Here is a 15,555-nt window from a genome sequence, read left to right on the forward strand (position 1 = left end):
CTCTCTCACGGACACACACACACAAAAACACACGCTTTACAAAGAGCTAAGAGGCCAGGCGGATAAACATTGTCTTGATTTTCACACATGACCATCCCCAATAGAAGAGGCTATCACAATCAGGTTGCTAACAAAGTTTCCCCTTTTCATTGCAGTGCTTTCATTTCAGCTGACTCACTTTTGTCAGAGCATTCCTATTGAAAATGAGGAGATAAGACTTGGAGCTAAACCGTTTTTTAAAGACTAGGAATAACAATGACTACTTGTACATCTGCATTCCTCCAGCTTGCTAGTAGCCACACAGTTGAAAGGCTAAACACACAAGTTGCTTAAGTTGCGGAAAACCATATTTGGAACAAGGCTCCCCACACTGGGGCTGGAGGCGGGAGATAAGTCGCTGTCCACATTGTGTCAGTAAGAAACATCAATATTTATTTGATTTATGTTTTTGTAGCAGTCACAGTGCAGTCACAGTGCTACTGTCAATGGGAAGAAGACAGACTGCCCTCATTCATATGCAATGGCAGAGAAAGAGAAGGCTGCTATTTTATTATTTTTGGTTATGAAAACGACATGTTGGCAAAAAGCATTGCCTTAGGACAACAATAGTTATCATTAGAGAATCTCTGAATAAGAATGATAAGGACTGATGGTGTTTTTGAAATGGTTGCCTCACATTGTTTTGGGGGTTCTATTCTGGCAATGGTTTCTTTTGGGAAATAGTTTATTCCACTTATTGCCATGATATAGCGAAGTAGGTGCATCATTCCGTCAACACTATTGAATTGGTTGTCAAGCACCCAAAGCCTCTACCATGACTAAAAGGGAAACTGCAGAAAATATATAATAATTAAATTCCATTTAAAAGCATTTCAAGCACTTGGAGTCTTTTGTCACCGAGTAGTACTACTCCACAAATGGATTGAATGTGCCAAACAGAAAATAAAGGAAGACAATGACAAGGATTTTTTTTTTTATTATTATTTTCCTTTCTGAATGAACATATGCTCCTATTGTGCTTTCTTGAAGTCTCTACCATAAGGCCAACATTTTGGTGTTATAATAGCCAGTAATGACAGCTTATGTCAGTTTATAACAACACTGTTTCTCTCTCTCTCTCTCTCTCAGCTGAATAAGCAGCAGCTGCAGGCGGTAAAGGATAATTTCCAGGCCTTCCTGAACGGGGACACACAGATGGTGGCTGACGAGGCCTTTTGCAACGCCGTGCGGAGCTACTATGAGGCAAGAGCTCACCCACCTCACCCTTGCAACTAAAATGACTAGCTTCCATTGTGGTATGCTCTACTGCCTGGAGCCCAGTGAGGGTTGCAATTCTCCAAAATACCACACTTGTTTGCCAAGCAGTTGTTCCTTTTAGCTGTACTGTCTAGCAGCTGTTCTTTAGAAGGGCCTTACCTCTTGTGTTTTTCAATTTTGCACGACTCATCCATTCAACTTGTCAAAGAAAACTACAGGTGTCAGTGGTGCAATCTCAATAAACAAGACTTTTTCTCTCCCACTTAATCTCAGTTATGTGGCCACCCTCACTCCCACACAGCCTGCCTGGAGATGGAGGAGGGTGAGAGGTCATTTCACTCATATGGGCAGTTTTGTAATTAATGTTATTGCAAGTGTCTGGTGAAAAGATTAGAAATCGATCAACTGATGCTAACAGTTTATGCGTGGGGGGGATTCTGAAGAGGAGGGTGCTCTCAAACACCTTTGCGCCATCTTTCTCTATGTCTCTCACTTTTTCATTTCCTTTTGATTTGTCTACTACTATCTCTTTCCATCACTCTCCTGAATTGTATTTTTTGTCCTTTTCTTTCCTCTTTTTTCCCCCTCTTTTGTATACTGTATTTGGGAGATTCCTCACGAAACTAGAACAACAACAAAAGACCTTGATTTTGGGGATTTTCACAAAATGTAATCGATAGAATGATTATTTGGAGGAAGGATTGTTGACATACAGTGCCTTCAGAAAATATTCATACCTCTTGACTTATTCCACATTTTGTTGTTACAGCCTGAATTTGTCTCACCCATCTACACACAATACTCCATAATGACAAATTTGAAACATGTTTTTTTACATTTTTGAAAATGCATTAAAAGTGAAATACAGAAATATCTAATTTACATTGGTATTCAGACACCTGAGTACATGCATGTTAGAATCACCGTGACTGGGAGTCCCATAGGGCGGCACACAATTGGCCCAGCGTCGTCCGGGTTAGGGGAGGGTTTGGCTGGCGGGGCTTAACTTGGCTTATCGCGCTCTAGCAACTCCTTGTGGTGGGCCAGGCTGATATCCGGTCGTCAGTTGAATGGCGTTTCCTCCGACACATTTGTGCGGCTGGCTTCCGGATGAAGGAGCGCTGTTTGGCGGGTCGTGTTTCGGGAAATGCATGACTCAACCTTCGCCTCGAGCCCGTTGGGGATGAGACAAGATTGTAGTTGGATATCACAAAATTGGGGAGGAAAAAGGGGGGCAAATCTTTACTCCTGAACCTAATGTAGGCTTGCCATAACAAAGGGGTTAAATACTTTTTGACTCGACACATTTCAGCTTTTAATTTTGTCAAAATATAATAACACTTATGGGGTATTGTGTGTAGGCCAATGTCACAAAATCTCAATTTAATCCATTTTAAATTCAGGGTGTAATACAACAAAAAGTCAAGGGGTGTGAATACTTTCTGAAGTTACTGTATATTTGTATTTTAAAGCATAATTGTGAAATAATTAATTGAAGTTGGAATATTTGTGACATTTTGGCCACGTTAGGGGAGGCTAATGTTTCATCTTGCTTTGTAGTCTAATGAAGCTTTACCGCTTGCTCTAATATGTGACGTGCTCTATCATAATTAGTCATAAGTCGCGCTAGCTAATTAGCATAGCACATGCACATTTCGTGAAAAATATTGACTGCCTATTTTGGGATTAAAACAGAATTCACTAGAACAACATGTTTTCTAGCTAACCCAATTTGTTTGAACGTTCAAAGCCTCTGATGATAAGAAGATTCAACTTTCAAAAGAAGTCATTGGCTAGCTAATCAGCTGTTTTAGCTTGCTAGCTCACCCCTTTTTTCTCCCCAATTTCGTGGTATCCAAATTGGTAGTTAGTCTTGTCTCATTGCTGCAACTCCCGTACGGACTCGGGAGAGGCGAAGGCCGGGGAGCTGTGCGTCCTCCGAAACACAACCAAGCCAAGCGCACTGCTTCTTGACACAATGCCCACTTAACCCGAAAGCCAGCCGCAGCAATGTGTCGGAGGAAACACCGTACACCTGGCGACCGTGTCAGTGTGCACTGCGCCCAGCCCGCCACAGGAGTCCCTAGTGCGCGATGGGACAAGGACATCCCTGCCGGCTAAACCCTCCCCTAACCCGGACGACGCTGGGCCAATTGTGCGCCACGCCATGGTCTCCCGGTCGTGGTCGGCTGCGACAGAGCCTGGACTCGAACCCAGAATCTCTAGTGGCACAGCTAGCACTGCGATGCATTGTCTTAGACCACTGTGCCACTCGGGAGGCCCTCAAACTATTTCTTAAACACATTAACCAGCTAGCTAGCATATTGTCTTGTCAAACTTTTAAATGAGTAGCAAGCAAGCTACAATTTATGCCAAATAACAGACATAATGTCTTCTACAGTAGCACGTTGTGACTTTAAGAACATATACAGCTCCGCACTGAAAGCATAAAAACTTAACCTCGGGTCATTTTCTTTAAACAGCTGATCGGGGATATCTCCGGTGTAATTAGCTCTGTTGTGCTGAATTCTAACACTTGATGCACATGTTATACATCGTTTTGAAGCCTAGAATCTTATCTTTTCAACCCTATATAGAGCTCAAAATGTTTGTTGGGGTCAATACGACTGATTTATTATGGAGCAGGTCACATGAGTAGGGTCCGTTTATTTTCTGGCCAAATGAATATTTCCTATTAAATGACAAGATAAAAATAAATAAGCAAATAAAGGGTTGTTCCTCGTTTATTTGAATCTGAAATCAAACACACAGTTTCCTTCTTTGTTTTCAGTGTCTAAAGGAAATGTTGTGTTTTCGATAATCAGTTCTGGTTCAATTAATATTCGGCTTCCTAACAACACAGAAAATTATAAATCTGTTGTTCTTAATGTTTTTGATCTGCATATGAAATTGAATAAACCGATAAATGTCATTTATAGATTTTTGGGTTTCTCATTCCAATTATTGACAATCACTGTAGTCGGTCATGTGATCAGTCCAAATTGGCCTAGGTCAGTGAGACAGCCACTTCCACAACTTTTACAAGTTACAACCTTATGCATTTTAACCTGTAGCCTACATGCATCTTGTTGCATTTTGCACACATCCATCCTATTCTGTCCATTACATGTAATGTTGATTGATTGGCTATGCTGCAAAATTAATCAAATCTATTCACATAAGTCAAAGTTGGACAATGTTGCATTTTTTTATTGTTGACAAAACGGACCACAGATCAAATGAATGCACTGAGCTGACTGTACAAAAAAACGTAGATGACAAGGGAGATGTGTAATCATTGATTTCTATTAATGAAAACGTTTGAGAGGTGCTTATATTTCTCTGGTTAGAAGAATGTCTAAAACCAAGCCAAGGCTAAATTACACACGATGAGAATGGCAAGAGTTCTGGTAAGTTTTAGGACTGACCTGGAGAATGTAAAATTACGACTTTGTATTTGAGCCGTGCAACCTGATGGCGTTCATACAGTATAGAAAGAATACTAAAAGAGTTTTGTTGCAGCACGGATCTTCGATCCAATTCGATTCCTATCGCCATTCACAAATGTCAGATTCCAACAGATGTGGCAACGGGGCATCCAGTGGGACAAACAGCTGCCCGGGGATCTGTCTGATCAATGGCGGTAGTGGTGTGAGAAGTTGCCAGTTTGAGTGAACTCACCATGACAAGACATTACGATGCAGCATTGGAGAACAAGTGTACTTCAAATGTGACCAAAGAGTTATGAATGTGAAAGCGCATTCTGTGTATCTGCATTCCTGCACATCATTCCAGGCACAGATGAAGATGGTGAGTGCGCAGTGACTCTGATTGCATCCAAGACCAGAGTAGCTCCACTGAAGAAAGTCACCTTACTCAGACTAGAGTTATTAGTTGACTTGATAGGAGCAAGGCTTGGTAACTATATAGCCACTCATCTGAAGATGGAGAAAACGCAAATACATACAAATGCATACAACTAAACAGTGGAAACCCTTTGTAGAAAACAGAGTCAAAGAAATACAGAGCTTGACTGAACCCTTGAAGTGGAGACATTGCTGTGGAAAAGAAAACCCGGCGGATGCAGGCACTAGAGGGCCAATCAACTGAAAGAGTGCACAGGGCCTCAGTGGCTAGAGTGCAGAAAGAAGATTGAACCCGAAGATGATGAAAAATCTAATGACAATGACTGAATGTAAGGTTGAAGACAAGCAAATCACAGTTCAAACAAATGTAACTGATTAACAGCGCATTTAGAAAAGTACTGTAGTTTGAGCAGAGTTCCACGAGTGACTGCATGGGTGCTAAGAATTGTAAATGTATCAAGAAAGGGGAAAAGGAGTATTATCCATAGGAGAAATCGCAGAGGCAGAGCGATACTGAATAAAGGTAACCCAGAACCAAGCTTTTTCTGACGAAAAGAAACCGTTAAGAACGGGATGGGAGTTGGATCAACTTTCCAAAATCCGAGCTCTAAACCCATTCCTAGATTAGCATGGATTAGGAGGTGGACATCAAATGACCACTTGGAGTTATGACCAAAAGCATCCATTGATATTCCCTGCTAGGGGTGTGCTGACCTGACCTGGCCATACTCGTATTCTTTTCCGTAGATTGATAGTTGGATTGGATCAGATGATACACTTGATCGGAAAACACGGAAGTGTTTTAATATGCCTATGGTAACTAGGCTAGATGTTGTCAAAATACTGCACATTTATAGACCAAAAAAATAATATTAGGAGCAGCACGCAGAGGGGTGTGACTGTGTCCTGAACTTGCAGCGGGCAGACAAGTTTGCTGTCACTTAGTCAGAATGCGCATCAGTGGGTCCAATTTATTCCCTACCCTCGCCCCACTTGTTAGATGCAATGCACATTGATAGCTTTCAGCAAACGTCCTCACATTTTGATTTATCAAAGTAGTAGGCTTACATGAGCCAGCAGCAATCTAAATGATCTGATCGAAACATGCAAGGAGAAGTGATTGAGTGGATGGAGAAATACAGCTTCACTCTGTCCAATCAGAGCAGCAGAATCAATGTACAGCCCGCATTTCTCTTTACAGACAGGCAAACTAGCCAGTTGAGTTATTTAGACCACGTAGTACCTCACACTTGATTGAAAGATGTGCACTGGCACCTGAAAAATCGTTTTTTCCTGATCATGGATAATCTTCAAAAAATACTCAGATCATAATCGTATCTGAACAAATGTCCATATCCGTTAGTGCGAGAGAAAGTATAGATTGTAAAAGGAAGACAACTAACGTAATGAGTGGTGAACAATATGGTGCCGGAGGGGATGCCTGCTGTTTTACAGGCTCCTAACCAATTGTGCTATTTTGTGTTTTTTCATGTTCTCTGTAACTTATTTTGTACATAATGTTTCTACCACCGTCTCTTATAACCGAAAAGAGCTTCTGGATATCAGAACAGCGATTACTCACCTCAAACTGGACAAAGATTTTTCTTTAACGAGTCGAGCTCAAAGGCTTATCTGCTGCTCTCGGACCAGCCCCAAATCCCTGTCATTCGCATGAAAAGGAGACGCCGACACAAGGGGTGCAGATGTGGGTGCCTTGTGAGAATTCATCTACGAGTGAGTAACCCGCCTCTACCATCCGTCCTATTGGCGAACGTGGAATCATTGGAGAATAAACTGGATGAGCTCTGTTCGAGACTATCCTGTCAACGGGACATAAACTGTAATATCTTATGTTTCCCCGAGTCGTGGCTGAAAGACAACATGGATAATATACAGTTAGCTGGGTTTTCCGTACATCAGCAAGACAGAACAGCTACCTCCAGTAAGACGAGGAGTGGTGATCTGTCTACAGTGCATTCAGAAAGTATTCAGACCCCTTGACTTTTTCCACTATTTATGTTACAGCCTTATTCTAAAATGGATTAAATAAAATCCTAATCAATCTACACACAATACCCCATAATGACAAAGCGAAAACCGTTTTTCAGAAAATGTTGCACATTTATTACAAATAAAAAAACTGATACCTTATGTAAATAAGTATTGAGATCCTTTGCTATGAGACTTGAAATTGAGCGCAGGTGCATCCTGTTTCCATTGATTATCCTTGTTGTTTTTACAACATGAATGGAGTCCACCTGTGGTAAATTCAATTGATTGAATATGATTTGGAAAGGCACACACCTGTCTATATAAGGTCCCACAGTTAGTGCATGTCAGAGCAAAAACCAAGCCATGAGGTTGAAGGAATTGTCTGTAGAGCTTCGAGACAGGATTGTGTCAAGGCACAGATCTGGGGAAAGGTAGCAAAACATTTCTTCAGCATTGAAGCATTCTTAAATGGAAGAAGTTTGGAAACACCAAGACTCTTCCTATAGCTGGCCGGCCAAACTGAGCTATTGGGGGAGAAGGGCCTTGGTCAGGGAGGTGACCAAGAACCTGCGATCCTTTGTGGAGATGGGAGAACCTTCCAGAAGGACAACCATCTCTGCAGCACTCCATCAATCAGGCCTTAATGGTAGAGTGGCCAGACGGAAGCCACTCCTCAGTAAAAGACACATGAAAGCCTACTTGGAGTTTGCCAAAAGACACCTCAAGACTCTCAGACTATGAGAAACAAGATTCTCTGGTTTGATGAAACCAAGATGTAACTCTTTGGCCTGAATGCCAAGCGTCACGTCTGGCGGAAACCTGGCACCATCCCAAGCATGGTGGTGGCAGCATCATTCTGTGGGGATGTTTTTCAGCGGCTGGGGCTGGGACTGGAATCAAAGGAAAGATGAACGGAGAAAAGTACAAAAAGATGCTTCATGAAAACCTGCTCCTCAGCACTCAGGACTTCAGACTGGGGTGAAGGTTCCAACAGGACAGCAACCCAAATCGCACAGCTAAGACAACGCAGGAATGGCTTCGAGATAAGTCTCTGAATGTCCTTGAGTGGCCCAGCCAGAGCCCGGACTTCAACCAGATCAAACATAGAGAGTCCTGAAAATAGCTGTGCAGCGGCTCTCCCCGTCCAACCTGACAGGGCTTGAAAGGATCTGCAGAGAAGAGTGGGAGAAACTCCCCAAATATAGGTGTGTCAAGCTTGTAGCGTCATAACCAAGAAGACTCTAGGCTGTAATCGCTGCCAAAGGTGCTTCAACAAAGTAAAGAGTCTGAATACTCATGTAAATTTGATATTTCAGTTTTGTATTTTTTATAAATTTGCTAAAATGTCTAAAAACCTGTTTTTGCTTTGTCATTATCGGGTATTGTGTATAGATTGATGGGGGGTAAACGATTTAATCAATTTTAGAACAAGGCTGTAATGTAACAAAATGTGAAAAAAGTCAAGAGATCTGAATACTTTACGAATGCACTGTATTTGTCAATAACAGCTGATGCGCAGTCTCGAGGTTTTGCTCGCCTGAAGTAGAGTACCTCATGATAAATTGTAGACCACACTATTTATCGAGAGTTTTTATTTATATTTTTCCTAGCTTTCTTTTACGCATACAAGAGCTAGCACTGCACACATGTACATTGTAATATTGTTGTATGGTGGTATTATACACTTTGTATTGTAGATTTGTAGTTGTGTAATAATGTTATATGACGTACTGTTTTATTTATTTTTATATGTAATGGATGTGCCTTAATGCGTTTGGACCTCAGGAAGATTAGCTGCTGTCTTGGCAACAGCTAATGGGGATACCCTAATAAATAGAAATACCCACAAAACACCAGTCTCAACATCAACATAAAACGTAATCTGACACCAATTTTGTAGCACCTACAGAAGAAACATAATGGACCCATAAAAATGTGCCTAGTAAATCCAAAATGTTACATTTTCCAACTTATTTCTCAATTATGCTTTAAGATACAAATGTAAAATATATGTACACTATCCTTCTATGTTGAACATAAATATAAATGCAACATGAAACAATTTCAACGAGTTACAGTTCATATAAGGCCATCAATCAATTTAAATAAATTCATTAGGCCCTAATCTATGGATTTCACATGACTGGGCAGGGGCACAGCCATGGGTGGGCTTTGGAGGGCATAGGTCAACCCACTTGGGAGCCAGGCTCACCTACTGGGGAGCCAGGCCCAGCCAATCAGAATGAGTTTTTCCCCACATAAAGGGTTTATTACAGACAGAAATACTCCTCAGTTTCATCAGCTGTCCGGGTGGCTGGTCTCAGACGATCCCTTAGCTGGCGTGGTTACACGTGGTTTGCGGTTGTGAGGCCTGTTGGACGTACTACTAAATTCTTTAAAACAACTTTGGAGGCGGCTTATGGTAGAGAAATTAACATTCAATTCTCTGGCAATAACTGGTGAACATTCCTGCAGTCAGAATGCCAATTGTACGTTCCCTCAAAACTTGAGACATCTATGGCATTGTGTTGTGTGACCAAACTGCACATTTTAGAGTGGCCTTTTATTGTCCCAAGCACAAGGTGCACCTGTGTAATGATCATGCTGTTTTATCAACTTCTTGTTATGCCACACATGTCAAGTGGATGGATTATCTCTTGGCAAAGAAGAAATGCTCACTAACAGGGGTGTAAACAAATGTGTGCACAACATTTGAAAGAAATAATATTTTTGTGCTTATGGAACATTTCATGGATGTTTTATTTCAGCTCATGAAACATGGGACCAACACTTTACATGTTGTGTTTATGTTTTTATCCAGTATATTAATAAAATGTAAGGAAAATCCCAAAATCATGGTCTTTTTTGTTGTAGTTTCGTGACGAATCACCCATTTTACTCCTTTTACCTCAACTAACCTTTAACCCCACACATTGACTTGATACCGGTACGCCCTTTATATAGCCTCTTTATTGTTACTTTTTATTTAATTTTTTACTTTATGTAGTAAATATTTTCTTAACTCTATTTCTTGAACTGCATTGTTTTTTGGGGGCTTGTAACTAAGCATTTCACGGTAAGGTCTACACCTGTTGTGTTCGGCGCATGTGACAAATACATTTGTATTTGATTTGTCTATCTTTTTCTCCCTGCCCGTCCCTCTTTTGCAGTCTCTCCATCCTTTCTTTACCCCTTCCATTCCTCATCCCTCTCTCTGTCTTTCCATGTCTCCTTCTCATTTCTTCGTCTGAAGTGAGTTGTGCCTGTCGTACATTATGAGATGGAGATCTTATCAGAAAAGCGGGCGTCTCAGCCTCTTTAATTGCAGTAGATGGGAAAGAAACCCATGGATATATATGCCTCAGTCTTTGCATGGCTCACTATGTGATGTGTCTGAAAGTCTGTTTTCATGTACTCAATATTGTTTCTATGAATATGTAGGGGAAATGTGTAGCTGGGAGTCGGCAGCACCAGCACTAGACCCCGCCACATATAATCAGTTCTAATGTGACCTCTGCCTGTCAGGTAATTAATTGGGCCTGATCAATAAAGTAACTTTGTCAATACACCACAATGGCCTGTTTGCACCCGACAGTCCACCATTAATCTCTGTCTATTGATCACTTACTGCCCTCTAGTAGTCTCCATACTCTGACCCACCAGAGTGTGTGTGTGTGTGTGTGTGTGTGTGTGTGTATATATATATTACCGATAGGTTTATTAAAAGAGCACTTACTTATTGGGAGCAGCAAGCAGTGAGCCGACATTACTTTTTTTCTCTATATTGGCACTTTTTGTTCAGCTGCTGTACAAAAGTTGGATGTGCGTAAAACCCTCACTTATCATTTATACATCCCTTCTTAGTGGTGGTTTATCCTCTCTGGGCTAGGCGGGACGAATTCGTCCCACCTACGTAACAGCCACTTTAAGCCTGTGGCGCGATTTTCAAAACCTTAAAAATCCTATTACTTCAATTTCTCAAACATATGACTATTTTACAGCTATTTAAAGACAAGACTCTCGTTAATCTAACCACACTGTCCGATTTCAAAAAGGCTTTACAACGAAAACAAAACATTAGATTATGTCAGCAGAGTACCAAGCCAGAAATAATCAGACACCCATTTTTCAAGCCAGCATATAATGTCACCAAAACCCAGAAGACAGCTAAATGCAGCACTCACCTTTGATGATCTTCATCAGATGACAACCCTAGGACATTATGTTATACAATACATGCATGTTTTGTTCAATCAAGTTCATATTTATATCAAAAACCAGCTTTTTACATTAGCATGTGAAGTTCAGAAGTAGCATACCCCCCGCAAACTTCCGGGGAATTCGCTAACATTTTACTAAATTACTCACGATAAACGTTCACAAAAAGCATAACAATTATTTTAAGAATTATAGATACAGACCTCCTCTATGCACTCGATATGTCCGATTTTAAAATAGCTTTTTGGTGAAAGCACATTTTGCAATATTCTAAGTACATAGCCCAGGCATCACGGGCTCGCTATTTAGACACCCGGCAAGTTTAGCACTCACCATAATCATATTTACTATTATAAAAGTTTGATTACCTTTTGTTGTCTTCGTCAGAATGCACTCCCAGGACTGCTACTTCAATAACAAATGTTGGTTTGGTCCAAAATAATCCATCGTTATATCCGAATAGCGGCGTTTTGTTCGTGCGTTCCAGACACTATCCGAAATGGTAAAGAAGGGTCGCGCGCATGGCGCAATTCGTGACAATAAAATTCTAAATATTCCATTACCGTACTTCGAAGCATGTCAACCGCTGTTTAAAATCAATTTTTACGCCATTTTTCTCGTAGAAAAGCGATAATATTCCGACAGGGAATCTCCTTTTCGGCAAACAGAGGAAAAAATCACAAAGGCGGGGGCGGTCGGGTCATGCGCATAAGCCCAGTGTCCCTTGATCGGCCACTTGAGAAAGGCGATAATGTGTTTCAGCCTGGGGCTGGGATGACGACATTCTGTTTTTTCCCGGGCTCTGAGCGCCTATGGACGACGTAGGAAGTGTCACGTTAGAGCAGAGATCCTTAGTAAAAGATAGAGATGGAAAAGAAGTTCAAGAAATGGTCAGACAGGCCACTTCCTGTAAAGGAATCTCTCAGGTTTTGACCTGCCATTTGAGTTCTGTTATACTCACAGACACCATTCAAACAGTTTTAGAAACTTTAGGGTGTTTTCTATCCATATGTAATAAGTATATGCATATTCTAGTTACTGGGTAGGAGTGGTAACCAGATTAAATCGGGTATGTTTTTTATCCAGCCGTGTCAATACCGCCCCCTAGCCCTAACAGGTTTTAAGATGCTTTATTTCTCATGAACTGTTATTAATTGTATTTGTAATTTATTTAACTTGTATTTTATCAGGGTTACTGAGACCTAGATCTCTTTTACAGATGAACCCTGAAATTACAGAAGTACACACATCAAATGCAAGGAGAAAGAAAATAGTAAAAAAGAAAATGTATAATGTATCAGTAATAAGGTAATGACGTGTAGGAGAAGCATAGACATAGTAAAATGTGGATGACTGGAGGAAGAGGGGAAAGAGAGGAGTGTTAGAAGGAGAACGACGGGTGATAAAGGAGAGAATGATGGTTAGCATAGAGAACTAAGGGGTGTGGAAGAGGAGAGAAAGGCAAGTAACTGTTGAGAGAGCTGAAGAATAGGGACTGAAAAGAGACAGAAACAAGAGGTACAGTGCCTTCAGAAAGTATTCATACCGCTTGGCTTATTTCACATTTTGTTTCAGCATGAATGCAAAATGGATTACATAGATTTCTTTTCACCCATCTACCAAAATACCTCATAATGACAAGTTGAACATTTATTGAAAGGAAATACAGAAATATATAATTTACCTAAGGATTCACACCCGAGTCAATACTTTGTAGAAGCACCTTTTGGCATCGATTACAACAGAGTTTTTTTTAGATAAGTCTCTTTAAAAAATTATTCAAATTCTGTCAAATTGGTTGTTGATCATTCCTAGACTACCATTTTCAGGTCTTACCATAGATTTTCAAGTAGACTCTCAGGAACATTCACTGTCTTCTTGGTAAGCAACTCCAGAGTAGATTTGACCTTGAGTTTTAGGTTATTGTTCTGCTGAAAGGTGAATTAATCTCCCAGTGTTTGGTGGAAAGCAGACTGAACCAGATTTTCCTGTAGGATTTACCTGTGCTTAGCTCTATTTAATTTAATTTATTTTTTATTCTGAAAAAACTCCCCAGTCCTTTAATGATTACAAGCATACCCATAACATGATGTAGCCACCACTATGCTTGAAAATATGGAGAGCAGAACTCAGTAATGTGTTGTATTGGATTTGCCCCAAACATAACACCTTGTATTCAGGACAAAAGTTAAATGCTTTGACACATTTTTTGCAATATTACTTTGGTGCCTCGTTGCAAACAGTATGCATGTTTTGGAATATTTTTATTCTGTACAGGCTTTCTTATTTTCACTCTGTCGATTAGGTTAGTATTGTGGGGTAACTACAATGTTGTTGATACATCCTCTGTTTTCTCATCACAGCCATTAAACTCTGTAACTTGTGTTAAAGTCACCATTGGCCTCATGGTGAAATCCCTGAACGGTTTCCTTCCTATCCAGCGACTGAGTTAGGAAGGACACCTGTATCTTTGTAGTGACTGGGTGCATTGATACACCATCCAAATTGTAATTATTAATTTCACAATGCTCAAAGGGATATTCAATGTCTGATATTTTGTATATTTCTTTTGCCAATAAGTGCCCTTCTTTGCAAGGCATTGGAAAACCTCCCTGGTTTTTGTGGTTGAATCCAGAGAATCTTTGCCACAAACGAGGGACCCTGCTGTCCTCTGCAGCAGTCAATTCCGCACCTGTTTCTCTGGTGGCTTCGTAGGACAGAGTGGGAGCATGGTGGTGTTATGGCAGCTCCTGCAAGCATCTGTTTGCTTTGATATGGGTTTCAGAGCGAACAGTCTTAACGTGGCATGAAAGTGGATTTACTTTCACTGAGGGGGCGTGCAGAGAGGAGAGTGGCACTGATTTTGTATGGGTGATTCTACAGAAGTGGTGTAAATTGCAGTCCCACCCCAAAAGAAAACCATACCAAAAAAACTGTTAAGTCTCCAAACTTAGGAAATGTATTTACATCATGTTATGTTCTAATTCAATCCAAGGCAATAACAAACATATATTGTTAAATTAATATATTACAAAGTCATTGTTTATACAGTTATTTCTATTGAGGTGACTGTCCCACGCCCTGACTCAAAATTCATGTTTGAAAATAAATAAAACATTCAATAATTAATTGCTTTAACACTATTATTTCAGTAGAACATCTTGAGTTGTTCTATTATTACATTGAAAGATACTGATCTAAATAGTAGTTTTGTTTATTTGTAATCATCTTTCTCAAATGCTGTCCCACCTTGTGTGTTTCGGTAGTCACATCAAATTAAGACTGTAGAATGAATGTGCCTACCAGGTGATGGGATTGCACCTCCCTCCTGCATGGCCACATGGTGAGTAGTTTGTCTGAAAACATTTGGGGAAATTAATGATCAAGCTGGTAAATCATGTATTTTTTAGAACATCTAATATCTGAAGAAATATCTAAAGTACGGTTTTGTGACTGGGATGTGGCAATCTCCATTTTAATCTTGCATGCGCCATGCTCTACCAACTGAGCTACAGAGGACCACCATGTGACGGGATGAAGTTAGACCCAGGTGCAGAGAAGAGACCAGACGAGGAGTCAGTGGTTAAGGATAAACAAACAAATACTTTACTGAGAAACAGTAGCCGCAGGATCACAGTACACTAGAAAAACAACAAACACTAAGTCTCAAACTCACTCAGGAAACAAACGCACATGGTACACAATTCATGCTTCTGCAAAGGACAACAGAAAACACACTGCTTAACAGGGAAATCATAATGAGTGAATAGGACATACCTGAATGTCATTAATGTCTCTAAGACGGTCTCTGCCGCCCTCTGGTGACAGGTGGAACCATGAAAGTATGCTGGCCTGGGTGGAGACAAAACAGCGGAGGAACTTCTCCAGCGCCTGGTTGGCCCGCTCTCTGTTTGCCCGTTCGACTGTGGGTGGAACCCCAAGGAGAGACTCACCGACTCCTCCCTGTTGGGGCCGAAGGCTTTCCAATACCGTGTGACAAACTGGGGCCCACGATCCGAGACAATGTCCTGGGGAGGTCCGTGTAGTCGAATGACATGGGTAATCATGATCAGCGTGCAACCCTGTGATATAATCTATGGACAGGTGGGACCAGGGCCGGATGGGGAGAGTTTGGAGCAACCCAGCCAGTCGCTGTCATGAGGACTTGTTTTGGGCACAGGTGGAACAGGCCGCAACAAAGGATCTCACATCCGCAATCATG

At 40.9% G+C, this 15,555-nt stretch overlaps 1 protein-coding gene across 2 annotated transcripts in view; it reads left to right on the plus strand.

The window, feature by feature from the left end:
- Positions 1-15,555, plus strand: part of LOC106561024 (calcium-dependent secretion activator 2) — a 224,236-nt gene that overhangs the window by 39,784 nt on the left and 168,897 nt on the right. For both annotated transcript variants that reach the window (XM_045688110.2, XM_014124578.3), the window contains exon 2: positions 1,129-1,242. In XM_045688110.2, coding sequence (XP_045544066.1) covers positions 1,129-1,242 — 114 coding nt within the window. The remainder of the gene's footprint in view (positions 1-1,128; positions 1,243-15,555) is intronic.

This window comes from Salmo salar, chromosome 10 (genome assembly GCF_965601325.2).
Source record: "Salmo salar chromosome 10, fSalSal1, whole genome shotgun sequence".
Classification (NCBI taxonomy): domain Eukaryota; kingdom Metazoa; phylum Chordata; class Actinopteri; order Salmoniformes; family Salmonidae; genus Salmo; species Salmo salar.